General features: G+C 39.9%; 1 protein-coding gene across 1 annotated transcript in view; it reads right to left on the bottom strand.

Annotated features, from left to right (window-relative positions):
* The window catches only part of NAV2 (neuron navigator 2), a 101,138-nt gene that overhangs the window by 13,593 nt on the left and 67,916 nt on the right, over window positions 1-19,629 (bottom strand). Inside the window, 10 exon segments of the mRNA XM_010153902.1 lie at window positions 1,377-1,477; window positions 1,970-2,129; window positions 2,664-2,817; window positions 5,460-5,632; window positions 8,220-8,365; window positions 8,845-8,956; window positions 9,584-9,667; window positions 13,151-13,225; window positions 13,345-13,368; window positions 15,444-15,496. Of these exon segments, the coding sequence (XP_010152204.1) occupies window positions 1,377-1,477; window positions 1,970-2,129; window positions 2,664-2,817; window positions 5,460-5,632; window positions 8,220-8,365; window positions 8,845-8,956; window positions 9,584-9,667; window positions 13,151-13,225; window positions 13,345-13,368; window positions 15,444-15,496 (1,082 nt within the window).

Below are 19,629 nucleotides of genomic sequence, written 5' to 3'. Positions count from 1 at the left end.
CATCCTGTTTACTTCTAGAAATGCTGCCATGGACAAAGAAATCTAAATATATATATGGAGAAATTATACATGGTTAAATGTATATCTAGTTATACAAAGAGAGGGGGTTGTATATATCTGCATATAAAAACAGTCTGTTTGGTATATCGTAACACTTTAGTTGATAATTTTGTTTCTGATTTCTAAGGCAGATTAAAAAACCAGAACACACCTCATTTTTCTCTTCTTCTATAGCTGCACTGTGACACACTCATCGAAGACAAACTAATTTCTATCCTAAGACTTCAAATACAACTAAAACATAAGGAAACATTTCCACGTGGTAACTTTACTGACTGTGAGCACAGTGGAGTCCAAGAGAACTAGCAATACAGCGTTACTGTTAATTTCTTTAACCAGGCCCTAATTTATTAATGCAAAATTGGTATTTAATGGAAAGATCTGCTGAGTCAATTTTATTTCTGATTATTCAATTTTTTTGTCGCACACCCCCCCCCCCCTTTACAAAAGACATCAAATTATTTCTTAAATACACTTTTACAGTTGGTCATAACGTGGATAGCGAGGTCAGTGCTTGGCAAAGATTGTGTAGTACATCCATGCATGCATTACACACACGAGGTGGGCTGCAGTGTTACAATAGCTGAAATTTAATTGGGTATTTAGGATTCTTTCAATTACTTGAGAATGGAAAACATCTGAAATATGTCATTCAAAATGGGAAACTTGCATCAGAGAAGACAACTTGAACTGGGGATACGATCTCCCAGTTTGGATCCATTAAGTTCTTGCAGGGTATCAGTGCTTATGGCGTTTCGGCGCACCTTCTATCTACGCACTGGATCATTCCATTATCAGTTAAAATTTCATGGAAGTTTAGCAGTAAGACCTAAGACCTTTGTCTTTTAACCTATCACTCTTAACCAGATGCTGGCCCAAGGTGCAGACTAGTCTGCTAACCCCCCTAACGCTGAACGAGTGGCTTGGTTTTCAGAGATACTACCAAAAATTAATTGTAAATTAGCTTAAATTGTAACGTTACCAGCTACACCGCTGACACGCGGTCCAGTCTAGCAATCCTGTGTTACCGACATGCCTCATGGCCAGTGCTGATGGCACTAACAAGAAACTGTAAAATAAAAGCTACTGCAGGTGAGTCCATGAGACAACCTGAACTGGCGGCGTTGGCTCTCAGCAGTTCTGAGGAAGTGTCACTTCGTGTCTTGGCTATCACCAGTGATGCACCAATATTTTGCAGAGCAAATTTTAGTGAGTCTTTTGCAAGTAAAAAAGCCTCCAAAACCAATTGGATTTGAATTCTCTGCCCCATTCCACAGTCACTTATATTTCAAAGCTGGGGACGAAACACAACTCACCTCCTTCCATTTCATCTCATCCTGAAAGTTGACAACTATTTTGACGTGCCTGCCTCCTTCTTTCCGGGCAGAGCCATCTCCAGTGTCATCTAGCAGCATGTCTGTGAACAGAAAACACCAACAGCTTCACAGCTGTATCTGAGTAACACTGCAGATATTCTGGTTCATGCCAACATGTCTATTGTAGGCAAACAACACACCTGGGCTTCACGTACCCAGAAGTAAAACATAAGAACCAGGTTTACTGACTTCCTTACCCAGTATCAGTATCACTCTTAAAAAAGTGAAGGTCACTGAAAATTATTGGTCAGTTACTCTGTATTTTCCTTCCTATGATCTATCCCCTGGCAAATGTACACCATTGAGTGGCTTTGAACATGACTCTTCTCAGCTGAGGTCATAATTGGACAACTCCGATCCAGGGCGTAGCAGACCTATGACGACGTTTTAAAGAAGGCTTTATGCCAGCTCCTGACATATTTCCACACCTCGACTGTTCATAATTTTCATGCTTTCATTTTTCCATGGCTAACCAAACCAAATCTTCCAAGTGCAGGATAAAACCTGCCCACTGCCTTTCTCATTCAACTCACCGAGACTGGTTGACTCTGTGAGGTTCAAACTGTGTTGAGAGAGACCCACTGAATGCCTTGGAGAGGAGGAAATGGAAACCTGAGACTGAGCCCTGCTACAGCTGCCGTGGTTTTCAGACTTCAGCCGATCATTTTCTGCTTTTAATTTTTCAATCTCACTCTTGAAAAGACAAGTCAGGAGTTAGAAGGCACAGTGACAACGTACACTTAAATAGAACAACATAAGTAACTTCAGAATAAATACTATATAGCAAAAGTGCCATTTTCACAATATTTTAATTTATTTTAATAAATTAATGATTTTAATTATTACAACGTCCCTTCCATGAAACTTTTCAAAGTATACTAGAAAACATAAATATGTGGGAATTCACGGAACAGGGAAATGCAGCAACTTAAGGCAGGGCGCATGGGAACATTTTAAGTTTGCTGACAGTCAACAAAATGATCTCCCCGTGGGTTTCTAGGGTTGAAACAGTTACAGCTGCAGAGCTGAGGGCAGCAGAATTCACGTGTTCAAGCCTACTTTTAATAAAGGTACAAGGTTTAACACTCACACAAAGTTAGATATAGCTTTTAGCAAGCATTCAAAAACTTCAAATTTACCTATTTTTCAGATCTTTACGCTGTGGCAGGTGGGCCAGTCTTTAACACACCAACACAGACTGCGGTATCTGGGGTGGTTATTTCTTACCTGCATTCTGTTCATCGCCTCCCGAAGCTGGTCAAGCTGATGAGCAGAGCTAAGGGCTTCTAGACGAATATCAGTCAACTTCATCTCCTTGTCTCTCAGCTCATTTCGTAACTGCATGACCGTTTCAGCTTCACTGTCAGTGCATTCAGAAATACTGGAGAAGATTGATAAACACACACTGAACAAGACCATCTGTAACTTTTCAGACAGTGCTGCTCCATCATTTATTAGTAGAGGAGGAAAAAAACCCTTTTATTCTGCAGGAAGCAGGCAACAGCTTTGGCTTATTGGATTACTGATACCGTAAACCAGATATTAAATAGGTCACGGAAACATCAGACACTAGTGAAATAAGTATGTCTGAGGGTTATTTTTCTTTAATCAGCATCTGAAACACAATTCTGGGAGTCATCTACTATTGGACAGCGTTCATTTTTTTGGTGGTAGTTGCCATAAAGGAAAACTTCTAAAGCCCAAATCTAAATATATTAAGGGGGCGCAGGCAGTAACAGCAGTTGGTTGGAGATTGATGAGTTTACAGACAGATTTAAAGCTCACCAGGTGTGCACAGCTGGCTTTCCCTGAACTGTTCTGGAGGGCTTTAGAACTCTACACCTAGTGAAGCATGATAAATTCCTGCTCGCTTTAAAGCACTCATGCTTGAACAATTTTTGGTGGCGTTTTAATTCCCTCCTCCCATAAAAAAAAGATTCTGGGTGAGTAACATTTCAGCACATTCATAAGTGTATCTATATAAAGATCAACCACACAGCTGCATGCTTTGAGGGAGATTTCATTTAAAATGTTTCTCCCTAAATCAGGTTAATGAGAGATGTTTCCCCACCAAACAGCCAGTAAGCCAAAATACACAATTTTTACTTGTGCTCTAGCTTTCCCTCAGTTCACTATTTACTCTTTTCTCATATTTAGCCTTTTGGCTTTCACATCAAGATGAGATGTATGCACATAGCTTTTTGACTGATGACAGACGGGATCATCATCTGACAATAAGTTGCTGTAGTCCCCAGAAAGTCACCAAGTTAGGCTCAAGAGGCTGGAGAAACTAAGGGATTATGTTCTGCCATAACATTTCATCGTTATTATACAGCTGGAAACCATTGCTATTGTTTTCACCTCTCCATGTGAAAACAAGTGATGGGCAAAACTTCAAGTTTGGGTACGTAGTCAAATGCATTTGATGTGAAGTCAGACTGGAAGCTTTGCATGACATCTACAAGGTCGTAAGGCTGTCTGGTAATTATACGTTTCACAAGATTGCCTCTTACAGCTTTCTGTATTCATCCTACTCAAGTGATGAAGCTACTTATAGAATGAACAGAAAATCTGTCTCACAAAGCTTTCCAAGCACATTTTAAAACGTGAGTTCAGACTCAAAACAGCGTGGTAATGCAATCATTTAACTTTATTTCACAGGTGGCCAAAATGAAGCATCCAGATTACCTGCGGCCTTCCCATGAACATAAAATGAGTCAAAGCAGCAGAGCAGAAGCCCTGACTTTAAAGTCTACAGCTCATTCTCATACACACACAAGCAGAAGGGCATGGTTTTGTCCTGCAGGTGAGCATATAAATTAGCTTGCTACTACCCAAAGGACACATTTGGTTCTCACTCCTCTTCCCCAGTCTGCCCCTGGCTGTGCTGCTGTCATGCCCCCATGCTTATGCCAGCTCTGGCACTTGGGAGTCTGACCAGACCCCTGAGCTAAGCCAGCCCAGCAATCTGAGGAAAAAAACTGCTCACATTTCTGTCTAATAATTTTGCACATAATTTAGCATATGCAATGCCTTAGTGGAGCTGTCTGAGAAGTGGCAGAGCCAGTGCAAGGGAAGGACAAGGTGGCTGAGGAGGTACAGAAGAAACGAGGAGTGGATCATCTCCACTCATCACGCACAAGCCGTTAGATGAGTTCAGCTGTACCACTCAACCATGCTGTTTGATTTCCAGTAAATCTTTACCTTTATCTGAATTTGGCAACATAACTGGGAACTCAAAACTGAAGATTAGTATGTGCTGTCTTTAGCCAACAGAGCAAACAAAATCCCAGGCCTGGCCTGGCTTGTTTCATTAACAGCAAGAGATCCAATGAATTCTGCACTCCAGGTCACCCTGCTTATAATTACTCTTCATACTTCATATGTTCTGCTAAGAGAGCACCCCAGTGAAATATTAAATTATACTACAGTAACGACGCAATGATTGTGGCTTCCTGGACACTACTGCAAAGGTACTGGGTTGGGAGTCAGCTTACTTATCTTTAATTCCCTGAATATGTAATTTCAACTTTTCTGTCCTCTGCCTGTAATTTCCTTTGACTACAGAACATTCAAATTAGGCAATAGCTGAAAATGTGATCTTTTCTCATTCTTTTGCCAGTATGACAGGGTTAAGGGTTTTAGCCAAAACACTGAGCAAAACACAGACCCCTCTGGGAGATAACGTAAGTGATGCTTGGGAGTGGGCCTGATCTGGCTTGGACCACTGTGCCTTCTGCTGTGGCCTCATGGTGTAGAGCTGGTTTTAGCAGTGCATGTGACTGAACAGCTGTCAGACTCCTGTTGTGCTTATTCTTATTCTTGTGAAGATTCTTTGACAGAGGAACCAAAGGGGACAGCATGGTGTAGGGTACATTTTGCCTCTGCTTCTTTTGTAAAGTGACCCAGAGATGTCCTGGAAAGTTAGCGTGGAAAATACTGGCTCTCTCGAAAGCATGATACCAATGCAGCAAGATGCCTTCCACTCCATTATCTATTTAAAAATTTTAAAAAATCACTTACAGAGAATTGGAATGGGAAGCTCTCAGCAACGGTGTTGCAACAGCGGGGTTATGGTGTGGTAGCTTTGGTGAAGAAGGTAACGAAGAATCAGTCATCTCCTCAATATCTGAATGAGAAGACGCTGACTTGGGAGATTTCTTTTTACCAAAAGCTTGCTTGAAGGAGCTGCGTAACTGAGAAAACAAGACCACAACAACAGGCACATCATTGACACTGAAACCAGGCAAAAAAAGCCACAGAGTAAAAACTCTAACATGCAAATACTCCAAATGATACAGCCATATATTTTAACACACGTAAAAATGAACAAAGCAGCTCTTTTTCCTTAACTATTTTATGAGATTAATAAGGTCAATAGGGCTGGCTATCAACGCTTCCTATTTTTAAGATAACTATTTCAAAGCTCATTCTCTTCAGTGCAACAGGCTTTACAGCGACGTCGTAACAACTTGCAGCTATAACATAACGTGGCTCAGACAAGGTTAATGATGCAGAAATGGTTAGTGATGTAAACCGACAGGTTAGCGTTGTATCTCATAGTTTAAAGTAGGTCTTCCTTACCTCATTGACCTGCCAGAAGAAGCGCAAGCAAAAGGAAGTGGGGGAAGGAAAAAAGACATGTTTTAACAGATCAAGCCAGTGATAAGGAAAGCTTTGGGTTTCTAGGACAAACATGACCATTAACCAACGAAGACCAACAGTTACTTTAAAACTGGAACCCAGTGTTTTCCAAAACCAGGTGTTTGAAACAACATACGGTCATTTTTGCATTACCTGTGGGAGACAACAAACCCAAATCTCTTAACTAGTTAAATTATATTTTCTCCTTAGTCAGATAGAATGTTTTGGCTAACAGCCACATTAATGTTGTGCTTTTTCTTGCAGGAACAGGTATTTCATAAGGTGAAAAGACTGAATCTTCTCTACCTACCTGCAACTAAAATAACCTGTTTTAATGTGACTACCATTTTCCAAACAAGAAAATGTGATTAAACTGATGATATCCCAAAGTTAGAGTTCAACAGTCAGTGTTCAAGAAGCATATGGACAACGCTCTTAGACACAGGGATTAACTTTTAGTTTGCCCTACGTGGAGTCAGGGTTTGTACTTGATGATCCTCATGGGTCCCTTCCAGCTCAGGAACACCGTTCAATGCTACTGCAAATTACATGTTGTAAACAGGCTGTCTTAATAGGAGCTGAAAGTTATTTTTAAACTAGACAAAGACTCCTACAGTGAGAAATGTTGAAAATCTGATGTTTCAGCTCCAAATGGGCATTGCTTCTATACATAAGAAAAAGATCCTGGTTGAGAACTTCCTTATTATTTGTGGAGTAAACGACGTGTGAATCAGACTCAAATATTTTTCTCAGTAAATTACTGATTTATTTTCTAATCTTCATTTTACAGCAAGGATTTACTCATTTTTAATAATAACAAAAAATAACATCCTGTTTCTTCTATTTCATAAAAACCTTATTTGTTTCTCTTTATAACAGGAGATGTTTCCTTAACTTTCTTTAAAAATAGTCATCTGATGAGTGAGAAGTGTAGGCTGATGTAGGGTAATATCTGCTAGGTTACAGCAACCAAGAATTGAATCGAAAGCAAAGATTTCAAAAACATTTATCTTAACAAAGGCTTAATGATTATGAAAGGTTTGTGTCACAAATTAAGAGGCGCTAGCAATTTAAAAGCTATAGCAATTTACTTTGTCTGTAACTGATGTATAACCCAGCACAAGAAGGATTTGGAGATGACATTGTTTCCATTCAACCAGCTATTTACGGGGCAGAGTGGAAGTACTGCTGTTATAAGGAGCTGGCAAGGTATCAAAATGACACCACCAGGTAAGAGAGAAATAAAACCAAGACCTGCTCAGGAAGCTCTTTCTTACAGTTCATGAGTTTCATAAACATTTCTTAGAGGATACTGTGCAAATATAAATTATTACCAGCATAAACCACATTTTGTATCTATACAGATTTATCTGTACACCCAACGGGATCCAGGGAGATTTAAATTCAGTGGGAAGGAAGGAGTGGATTATTTTACTGGCTACAATAAGGGATCTAGGGACTTTAGTCCAAACTACAATCAGACTAGTTGCTAAGGCAGTTATGGTCTAATTGGAAATGGAGTTTAATATAATGTACCTTTCCTCCAGTACAGGGTACCTTGTACACAGTACATGACGAGCAAAGAAGGAAAAATGGGAAATGACAGTTAAGTATTGCAAAATCTTGCAGAGTAAGTGTCCATCACAATAATTTTTTTTTTAAAAAATTGGTATTTTTTTGTTGTAGAACTCACGGTAATGTTCAAAAAGGAGTTCTTAAAGTGTTTAACATGTTCACTTAAAAGAAAGCCCTAGGAGCTAGAAAGACAAAAAAAAGTAAGAATGATCTCTCACTGTGGATTTGTTTAACTTGAATGACAGACATCGAGTTTTCCCTAAGGGGTTGGACATCGTATTACTTTTAGCCAGAATTGATCTTTGACAGCTATTTCTAATTTAAGACTGGCCTTTTGGCTGTTAAGCTAGAATTCAATCCTAGGCAGAGTCAACACAAGCATATACATCACTTACGACTCAATTAAGCCTTCAAAAGACAGTTTACACAGGATTTAAACAGTGCATCGTCCTTGTGCTGACCTGTTGCATAAGGGGAGGAAGGAGGAGCTGAGCGGCTGGATTTCACCATGCATGCCCTGACAATTTTATAGAAACCTCACGCAACCTGTTAAAATATACTCACCCAGTTCTTCCTCTTCTTTTTCTTTGAGTCACTCTCTATGTTGCTTCCCACACTGGAGTGACTGGTAGCACTGTTAATACTGGAGACGCTATCCGAAGAGTGCTGCCTTCGGATACGTAGGTCTGTGGGTTGAGCAGCTCCGGGTCCTGAAACGGAGGCAGTGTCAAAATTACGTAAGAAATTTTATGTAACTGCACATTACTGTAAGAGCAGTGAGGAAAGATGGGACTGCATTCGGTCTTTGTATGGGAAATTACTGAAAACACCAAAGAAAACAAGACCAAGCGCCCAACTGCCGTGTAACGGGGATGTCTGTTCCCTGCTGCTTCACATCAGTGTCCAGATGAGTGAATGACTAAGTGCTTATAGTAAATGCAGTGAGCTCACACTGAGGGTGGAAAAGCTTTGTTAAACTGCTGTCTCACGTGTCGTACACATCCGTTTTCTCCTGCGGACTTGGCTGCGCGAGTTACGCAGATACCCATTTGAAATCCCCGTGACACCAAACCCAGGAACCAGCGCGTGCTCACGAGACACGATCTCTGACGGTTACATCAGGTATTGCCGAGAGGTCTCAAGTCCCACGAGCACCGCACAGTTGCTAAATGCAGTCTTTGCTTCTCACCTTTGCAGCTGAGCTCAGGTGTGTTGATGACTCCATTGATGGCCGCCTGGGCAGCAGCATTTTGCTTCTTCAGTAGTTCAATAGTTTTCCTTAACTCGTTCAGTTCCGAGTCCTTGAATAAGAAAAAACAACGGTGATACGTTGGAAATAGTCAGTGGTATCCACCTGCTCCAAAGAAGCCACGTTTAAATCTGAGCATTAGTAGCTGACTGAGAACTTAGGGAATATATATGTACAAGGAGATGAAAATGAGGTTTGGTATACCCCGGGAAGCATACCCTCAGTAGGCTGCAAAATATCTTGGTTGTTATGACGCAAAAAAAAAAAAAAAGTACATGCTTACATGCTCTGTAATACAGAAATAATGTATTTTGGAAAGAAATATACTTTCCAAACACCCAATGCTGCCTGTTTTGCAAGGCTTTTTCTTGGTGTTTCTCCTGAACAGTCACATGTGTGGATGCATTGGGAAGAAATTAATTAAAAAAAATATGCAATACTCAAGATTTGTGTCCAAAGCAACAATTTATAGGAATAACCCGATCAGCTGTCAACATCCCAGTGAGGAAAATCAGTATTTCATACAACATTCGTATTACATTTTACTCCATCACCACAACTGAGGAAACTAAGGCAAACGGTGTGTGTGATTATTTTTCCCTCCACAACTACCAAAGGAGCAAGAGCAACCATGCTGGAAAGAGAAGTGAAGACTACCCCGAATACGTCTGAGGCTTGCCTTTTGTTCCGCTGTCATTGTTAGGCTCTGCAGTCTGATTGTCATGTTCCCCAGGCTCTGCTCAAAAGCTGCAACCAGGTGAGCCTGAAAGTCAAACCACACAGAAGCAGTTTGTTCTCTTCCCCCCAAAACGAGCGTATTTCTGCAGGCAGTTACGCGCGCCGCCTCCTGCACTGCACTGTTCCTTGTGTAAATGGTGTGGAGAAATAACACTGATCAGAAAAGCTCAAACGAGTAGAGCATACGCCGTGAAAGCGCCTGCAAATTACTAGGAACAACATAATCATGGAAAATTAGAAATGCCAAAGGTAACAGACCGATTTCAAAATTTAAGAAAATGACAGCCCTTTCATGTACAATTTCTTCTAGCAGCACACTATGAAATGATGCAGTTTTAGGCTATAAACCAGGCTCTACGCAGCAGCAGCTGCTACCAAATGCTTTAGATAATACTGTGACCTGACATATCAGTAGGAGATTTCCTGGAAGTGGCTCCTCAGTCAGCTGCTACATCCACTTCTTTGATACCATGAATTCAGCAGCCAGGACAGTTCTCTCAGACAGAGCAGCAAAGCGACAGGACTACGGCAGCGCAGCAGCCAGTCTGCCAGATGCTATATCAGCTCATGTACCTGCACTTAACTCAAAGACTTCTCCAGTACTGGAGTCCACCTTGCTTGCAACCAAGTGCCATCCAAAACTTCCTGGTGCTTGGGAAATTACCTTTTTTCTTTTCCCATGAAACACTGAGAACCCAGTGTCAGCTATATTAAGGACATCAGCTAGGAATTGAAAATGAGAAGTGAAAGGAAGGAAAAGTAGATTGATAAGATGGAAAGGAACTTGATAATAGAGAACTATGTTTCTAGAGCAGTGACATGGCCCTGTATGTATGTGAACAAATAACTGAACACAGATGTAATTCAATATATATTTATCTCATTAGCCACAATACACTACACTAACCATGGAAAATAGTGTTTTATTTCTGTATTAAAAATAATTCTAAACACTCAAGGACAAGTAAAGTTGTGCAAAATCTTTCCCAGTGGAAAAGGACATTCTCTCACCTAAATATATAGAGAATAGCAAAATCTTTCAGAGCTATTCCAGACTTATTCATCAGCAGCACCCAGCTGACTTATCCCAAATAACTGTTCTCACATTCACAATGAAAACAAACATGAGCAGTACCATAACACAGGGATGTGCACCTCTCCTTCCCATCCGCCCCTATGAAAATAAGCAAAGCTGAGACTGTGAGAAAATAGCGAAGAGTAATTTAAACCCTCATGCTACACATGCATGAAAATCTAAATATTTGTTTTAAAAACACAGACTGTAAAGCTTCTGTTGGGGAGGATGAACAGGGAACAACAAAAATGATATTGAGGAATCCTCAGCAAAACTTTGCAAAGGCAAAAAATAAATGGGCAAGCGGGGCTGTGCAGATTAATAATGGGATACAAACCCTTAATGCTTTGACCTGAACCTTAAAAAAAGCTGCTATTTCAAAACCCGATCAGGCACCTTGACATTATACCAATCTGGAAATTATTCAGGTAGCTATGGAAAAGAGTTATCGTCACTTCCTACTTGGAGAAAAACCTTTTCAAATTCTTGCCCCTGAGGGCCTGAAAAGCATCAAAAGCTGCAGTGACTATACAGTCAAATACAGGAAAAAAAGTATTAAATTGAGGGATTAATTCAAATTGCCTAAGGTAAAAGCATTTTATTAAAAACATCTTGTGTAAGGGACAGGTCCATAAAGCAGTGTCTTAACAAACAGCATTTATTACTCAACTTTTTGGGGAATAGACCTGGCCTTTTACATGGAGAAAAAGTATGTTCTCTGAAAAGAGGTGGCTAGAGACTGAAATATATTACTGGACAGTTTTAGCAACATCTCTGCAGCATACTCTTGGTGATTTATGGACAAATAAGGGGCAGGTCCAAGCCTAAGAAGATTAAATAGCATGATTAAAAAAACTACAAAACTTCAGCAAAGTGAATGAAGAAAAATGGAATATTATCCAAGTAATACATGATGGTAACAGTTTTGGGGATAAAAACCCAAACAAACCCCTGAAAAAAAAAAAACAAATCACCCCAAAAGAAACAAAAATGTGCAACAGCAGCATGCAAGAACTATTCTCTGCCAAGACAGCAGCAGTAACCATTGAGTTCTTGGGCAAATGAGTGGCACAGATTAGCACGTGCTACGCGCTACTCCTGGAGAGAGGCTAGTAACTCCTGCTCTGAGTCTGGATCTGCACATCGTGTGAAGAAGAGAGAGTGCTAAAAACTAAGGCAGAGCTAGATGAGTTGCACAGCTGATGAGTTCTTTGAAGGACACAAGCTGGAGTATTTAACACCACAATAAAAAAAATGTATGCAAGAGAATCTGATCCTGCTTTCTCACATGTAAAAGAAGCTTCTGGATGAAGGCCAACTCGTGCATCTGGTCCCTTTTGTATTGGAAGGCAACCATAAGACTTAGTTTTTTGAAGATTTAAAAAATTTTTTCTTCTCCTCTTGGGAATAGAAAATGAAGTCAAAGCCCTTCTATTTGACTTCTCTATTAACCAAGGTTTTCCATTTCAATTTTGGACGCTGGATGAAGCACTCTGGTGCCTGCAGTGAACACCACAGATTTCCCCTTGAATCCTTCCTGTGATAGGTGTTACTGCTCAGATGAAAGCTGCCCTTTATGGTGCCAAGGTTTGATTCCACCTATTCAGAGAGCCAATGGACAGGAATGTCCTCTTCAGTAGCATGTGTTCTGATGTTTATTCATTCCCACAAACTAGGATGTCAGTATGATCCAATCTGATGGCTATTCATCTGTAGCTTATTTACTCTAGAATTGCTTATTTTTCCAGCAAGCTTCTGTTTTGCAGGTTTCTGCTATCGGTGACTACAGCACAGAACACACAAATAAACTTGCTCAGGGTCATACGTAGTGTTGCCTCAACATCTCCTGGCTTCCAAATCTTTTTCTCCCTCATCTGTTCTACGTTCCTTACTTATCAAAATCCTCAGAGGAAGCAAGCAGGATTGCCCACACTGGTAAAAATCAGGTATGTCCAGTTTGTAACTGTAAATTAGTTCTCAGAGCTCCTTATGCCACTGTTACCTATCATACCATTAGCCCGCATCTTTATGCAGTAACAAAGCATAATGCACTTCACGTTTCCAACAATTTTTACTCCGATGATAACCTTCATTTCTATCTCATCCCACCCAAATGACAAAACAAGACAATATTTATAAAAAAAGACACTGCCTTCAATGATTTTCTCAAGATCTGAAGGTGGCTTACATATATATAAAGCCAAATGAATATTATAATTCAGCATTTAAAGAAAGGCTTAAGACAGTTCAGTAGGACAGAGGATGGTATTTTTGGAAAAGTCCCACATGCATGTAGTTATTTTCTGAAACACATATGTAATGTGAACCCAGCGTTAGACACATGAAATCTTCTGGTCACTTAAAAAACCTGGGGTGGTAGTTGGTGCATTAAACGCTTTCCCTGTTAGTGTATGTTCTCCGAGTGGTACTCACATTGGCAGTCAGCTGAGTTGTCAGAGCTGACACTTTTTCTTGGGATGCATCCAACTCTCTTCGTAGCTTGCGAATCTATGTATTTTAAGAGAGGACTTTACTGCATCATAATACGGAGAAGTAAAAGAGCAAGACACAAAATGCAGAGTGTCTTGACAGAACATTTATACCTGTCAAACAGGATGTGCTCTTACCTCTGACTGACACTTCTCTTCAGGCTATAAAACAGAAATGGAGGAAAATACATGAGGATGTTGCAACATAACCAGCTCGACAAAGCTATCATATTTCCCAATTTATTTTTTTTTTTTTGCGTTTCAAAAGCTCTAATGTGAACTCCTTATTTTGGATTCCCACATCCATGCTGAATCTAAGACAATCTTCTAATGTATTTACTCCCCAGGAAAGAAAACAGGCTGCTTGTACAGTACTTCTTCCTGCAGGAAGGAATCTGGAGTCCACTTCCCAGCCTGCTGACCTGTGCACCTCTGAGTCTGAACTGTGGAAAGGCAAAGTCCTGGCTTGGTGTGTAAGGGACTGCATGGGGCTCTGAAGAGCCAGGACTGTCACAGAACATGGCTGATCCTAAGCAATTCCCTTCCTTCCACGCTCAGCTCTCCATGGGATGGAGATCATGTTTTGGCAATCCAAAGTGATGTGAAAAAAAAAAAAATATTACTCCCACTTGGGTGGTGCCTAGGCACTGTGATGATGAAAAACTCAGGACACACAACTAGTTATCTGAGGGTGCAGAGTGGATGTACTGACCATTCGTTGTGGTCTGCATGCTAAAACTGTGGCTACTATGGCTTTTTTTAACCAAAGTTATCAGCTATGGAGAAGTCTGTGTGGTAGGAAGTTACACCCTCCACTGTCCTTATGTAAACATGTCCATACCGGTCACCATGAAAATTATACCCATCAAACCACACTATTAAGAGCCGCTGGTGCTTGGGCAGCAAACACATAAACCAGAAGGTTAGAGAGCAGCTCTCCATGTGGCTCTCAGGGTTGTAAACAACAGCCCAGAGGAAAAGGTCTGTTTTCCAACCTTCCAATACATTATCTGTTTTGGCTCATATGGACCTTGCTTGAGGCAAGGTCAATAATGACAGGCGGTATCTTCAACTTATTATCAAGGACTTAAGGCCCTGTTACACACGTAGCTTCCTAATAGTGAAACACGTCTGTGAAATAACGGTAAGTAACGTTGACAGACTTCACAGACAGGTACGCGTGACCTTCGGAGAGCAAGTTCATCCACGAACTCTTGTATCACACGTGCTGGTTTCAGCCGTGGATGGGCGGTAAGCCTGAAGATGCAGCATAATTGCATAACAATTTGAAACTGAAGACTCTTTCCAATTAACACGCATTTCAGAAATAATTATTATCTAGTGTTTTTTAAAAGGGTTGTGCTTTAAGAACCCCCTAAACTGTGATCATAGCATGCCAGGAACACACAAGCCACACAATCTGGCCAGCTTGGATATTAACAGCAGTGAAGCCACTGGGAACTCACCATCAGTGCCAAATACTTCTGTGGGCTGGGACCTGCCGTGCCCCTGGGTCTCTGCAGTTAACACCCCCACTAGCTAGAGAAAAGCTAGGCAAGACTGGGTCTGCAGGCTGCAGCCTCACCTCCCCTCTACAGCACAGGTATGGTCTTAACTTGCAAGGCCTTCCACAGTATATGTTTAAATGGAAGATCCCTCATGAGACTATTGGAAGAAAATAAGCAAATGCAACATGCATTTTAAAAAATCCTGTATTTTCAAACTCCAGTAAGCCTTATTTTAGGATCAGATAACCTAAATGAATATGTACTTTTGGAGAAATACTAGTGGCATAATGAACAAATCTCTTCCTTAGAATTATTAGAATCTGTGCATTAAAGAATTAAACTTCTTAGTAGCAAATTATCAATACGAAGCTGAAATGACTTTATTCATCACATTTTGGGGTGCTTTAGGTAATGAACTTCAAACTTCTTCAGATCTACTATGTCCTTTGCTCCAAAACGTACATAGCGTAGTTGTAAAATACTGACTCAAAAAAACAAATTGCTGCTTTTAGGCCATTAACATCTGTGTTTAATGAGGATACTGCTAAATATCCACAGACATCTTTATGAAAGCGAACATTTCTTTTGTAGCTAGCATTCAGAACACAATCAAATGAGAAGTGCTTTTTTTCCTTTCTCCTTGCATGGCAAAAATAATTAGCACAGTTAGACCAGTCGATTCAATGATTTTGATTAGTAAACCCAAATTGTTAATTTCATTGTACTTACTGTCGAATAAATAGATGACGTACTGGATACCAAAGAGAGAGAAGAACCGTGCACTAAAGGAAAGAAAATAAACACAGTGAATGACCAGCCTACTGAAGAAATACTTTCACCATCCATCACAAACTTATTTATATTATTGCACCAATAATGTACAGTTTGAAGAATGCACGGCAAGGTAATACAATCCATAAACTCTGATTTGGTCAAGAAGTTTGAACAATTTAAGGATACTTGGTCTTTTTTTGAAAATGAGGTGTGGTCAAGAAGATTAAAAAAGTTTTGATGAAGATTTGTTCAGAAATAAATATTCCTCCGAGATATTATTACATTTAACTGAAAAAGTACTTCATCTTCAGTTTTAGATGAGACTAAGGGGGCAGGTTGTTTTCTTAAAGCAACAGACCAAGATGGACATATCCCGAGAAGACCACGATACCCAGCTCCAGTATGTAAGCAGATGCACCAGGAGAAGATGTGGAGCACCCAGGGCAGAAACCCTTATCTAATTCTGGGGGTCTGAATTGTCCTCTGAATGCAGCTGTATCTTCCTTCTGCTGACTACAAGGGAGCTGCATCACAGGCACTGAGGAGCTGAACATTCCCTGTCCCTGCAGTGTTTCTTGGTCTTACTTTAAAAGCAATGACATTTCTTTAACAAGGCAAAGTTCGTTTTCTCATACAAAAAACGACCAGGGTGAAACTGTGGCTACAAAACCTTTTCTGGAAAAGACTCCATTTCAAGCAGTTTTTGTGTTCAAATATACATCCAGTAAAAGACATACAAATACATTGATTCTCAAGGTTGGTACCATCAACCCGGTGTTAGGATTTACATATAACATCATTTCATTTTTGATTATGCTATTAAAAAAAACCTACCTGAAGCTATTCTTTCTGCTAGTGAAACATGCAAAATTACCTTTCCTTTATTTTTAGAAACAAAATACATTTAACTGAAATTTTCATTCAAATTTGGGATAACTTTACACAAATCATATTAGATCTTGTTAAATCATTTTTCCTTTCATCTAAATTCTCCAGAAAAAAAAAAAAAAGTTTAGAAAAACTGCCATTTTGCTCTGATTACCTACTGCAACTCTCCTACATTCATAATAAATGGGCTCTGCTTTCCCATTGACATTATATCCTAAGGCAAGGCTGGAAAAAGAAGTAAACAAAGTCTAAGTTGGCTTCTGGAGGTATTTAAGACAACTTAAAAAACCCACAAGAAAGTGAAAAAACCTCACACCCATTTGCTTTTTCTGGTTAATCATATTTTCAGTTAAACCAGTCTTTATAGGTAGATGGTAAGGACTGTACTGCATTAAGAACATAAAAATAACTAGTGTGAGTCAGACCCAGCGTCTGTCTAATCGCGTGCTCCATCTTTGGCTGCAACTGCAGAGCATGTTTAGGGGAAAAGAATGCCAGAAGAAGGCAGATACCCAGTGATTTTTCCCCAGGTACACCTCTGCATCTTCTGGGAATCGGCAGAGATGGAAATTCCTGAGAGAGAAGCTGCAGTCAGACCACTGCCTTTCACAGTCACCGTGACCTTTCTCCCATTAACTTGCTTAACTGCTTCTGAATCCACTGACACGTTTTGTCTGTAACAAAAAACGCTTCTTGTGTTTAGAAATGTAATTCTTAGCAGTTGTTTCAGACTTGCTGCTGGATCAATCAGTAAGTTCCTTGAGTGCCTCCACACCCCTGGGATATGAGAAGTAATGGATAAGCAACCTCTTTATAATGCACTGAATTATACATTATCACTTCCCTTCAGTCATCATTTTTCCAAGCTGATGATTCCTAAACTATTTTCATTATCTTCATATCATAGATGCGATGCACTTAAGATCTCCTTGGCACTTTTGTTTGATCTGCATTTTACCCTTAGGACTGCCTTTTTCAAGGTGAAAAGGCCAAAGTGTTGGCAATATTGCACAAGGCCACCAATGGACTCGTTCAAGGATATATAATATTGTTTCCTGGTTTGCCTCTCTACATTCTTCGCTTGTCCAGTTTATACTCATCGACATGTCTTCCAAACAGCAGCCATACTAACCAGCCAGAGAACAAACAGCAATGGATTGGGACACACACATTTTTGAGCTAGCAGCAATCAGAATTTTTAGGATCACACTGGGACTTCAAAAGAGGAAAGAAGACTCAAAATGAGAAAAGGGAAGAAAGAGCATCTCATTCTGGCAATCATACTCCCACCGTGGAAAATATCACCGCTGCATCATTTGAATGTGTACATAATTTGAGATTTCTAGTTTCAAGGACGACTAAGGAGTTAATAATTTTGCGCAATTCCTTTTTTAAGTATCTGCAGATGGCTACTTTAAGGCTATTTAATTAGGAGCCTGAAGGCAGTTATGCTCTTGATGTGATTCCTGTTTTGTGCCGTTAACGTGCATCTGCACGCAGGCTACAAACCCAAATTGTTGTGGAGCTATTATTTTAAAGCACTATAAATGCATATGCAAGCATGTATCATTTTTAATGTTAGAAAAGAAACTGTCTAGCTGTGATCAACTGTCCAAAGGGCAGAAAGAACAACAGGTACTGCAGTCAGTAGTACAAAAAGGAATAGAAATTTATTACATATGAAATTAATTCCTTTGTCTCCAGGCAGCACAGGTCCTGGAGAAGACTTATGGTCAGGGAAATGGGGAAACTGGATAGTCAAGAGACCACGTAAGTTTTAGATTGTGTTTTCTCCCTGAAGTTCTGCATAGTTTGGAGGCTGTTCCTGCTGGCATCTCCCCAGTCCTGAAACCCTGCCTCTCAAGAGAGTTATGCACTGCAAGGCTGAGTAACATTTCAACCTACATGCTGTACTGTGAGAGAACAAGAAGACACTAAGGAGACAAAAGAAAAAAGGGTTTTTAAGAATAAATCCTGGCCCTCCTGAAGTTACTAAGATTACAAGTCATTTGTCTCTTATGTGCTAATAAATAATTAAGAAGTAGGTTGATAAGCTTTATTTAAGACCTGGATTTATGCTTCACTGACACTGGATGATCGTATAAGATTAATTTGTTCGTTAGCCACAAATTTAATTTCTATAATGCTTTTTCATCTATTCACTCAGGATGAAGGTGAATGATGCATTCATACTTTCTCATCTATTCCCTTAGTCTGTGAAGGTGAATTAGATCCACAGGTTTGAAAGCACAGGACAACATATATGCCCTATTCAGAATCACTTGTTCACTTACAGCTTGTGATTCCCTGAGAAATAACCAGGAGCTAATAACCAGGCTATCCTTGCCTTCTGTATGGCTACAGAAGTGAAAGAGGACCTTTAACCTGAAGACAAAAAAATACAGAGACTACACCTAAACATCCATCCTGTCTGGTAAAATCTTATTACCCTTTTAGGTGCCAAAAATTCAGGAAAATCTGAAAGAGACTTCTTCAGCACGGCCACTGTAGGGTCAAATTCCTTCCTCATATATAAAAGTCATCTTTTTCCACTGCTTTCAAGTCCATAACCTGGTAGGGTTTTCTTTAACTTTTTCTTTTTTTTAAATAAATGAAAAGCACTTTGTGGAACATTTCACCTAACTCTTCCCTTTTCCTTCTCTTTTTAAGAAATGATTTGTCCTCAGAGATGTAAAAACCTATTAGACATTATTCCAAACTAGCCTCTCTCCTGGGCAAGAATTTCTGAAATATAAGAGACAGCTTAGCCTCCAACATGCCAAAATGGATTTGCTGCCATCTTAAGCATACTTAAAAGACTAAGGATCCAATTTTTTTTTTGAGGATGTCTTCAATAAAACTTGAGTAGGTTTTGCTGTAGTAGCTCTTTCAGTAATCTACATATAAGACAGATGCAGTGATCGAAACTCCTTCTCAGATTACATTAAGGAAGTCTTCAGTATGAGCAGGACTGTTCATCTCAGAACAGAATCCAGCTAAGTAAGAATCTGGCAATCTCTGACTGTTCATGATCATCTAGCTTTCTGAGAGCACAGCACAAGGTTAATTCCTGCAACAACACAATTTGCAGCCCTACAGCATTATTCTATCATTTTTCAACCCCTAATGAAGATCTTCAGCCATGGGCTTATGAAATACAATTAAATGTAATGGAGTTCAGATTAGCTAATAATGAATTAGCCGTGAATCTTTCTGGAGTCATATCCAATATGCATTTTCCACCCCTTCCAAT

Source organism: Eurypyga helias, unplaced genomic scaffold, assembly GCF_000690775.1.
Source record: "Eurypyga helias isolate BGI_N326 unplaced genomic scaffold, ASM69077v1 scaffold2116, whole genome shotgun sequence".
NCBI lineage: Eukaryota > Metazoa > Chordata > Aves > Eurypygiformes > Eurypygidae > Eurypyga > Eurypyga helias.
This window is presented reverse-complemented; position numbering and strand designations above follow the sequence as displayed.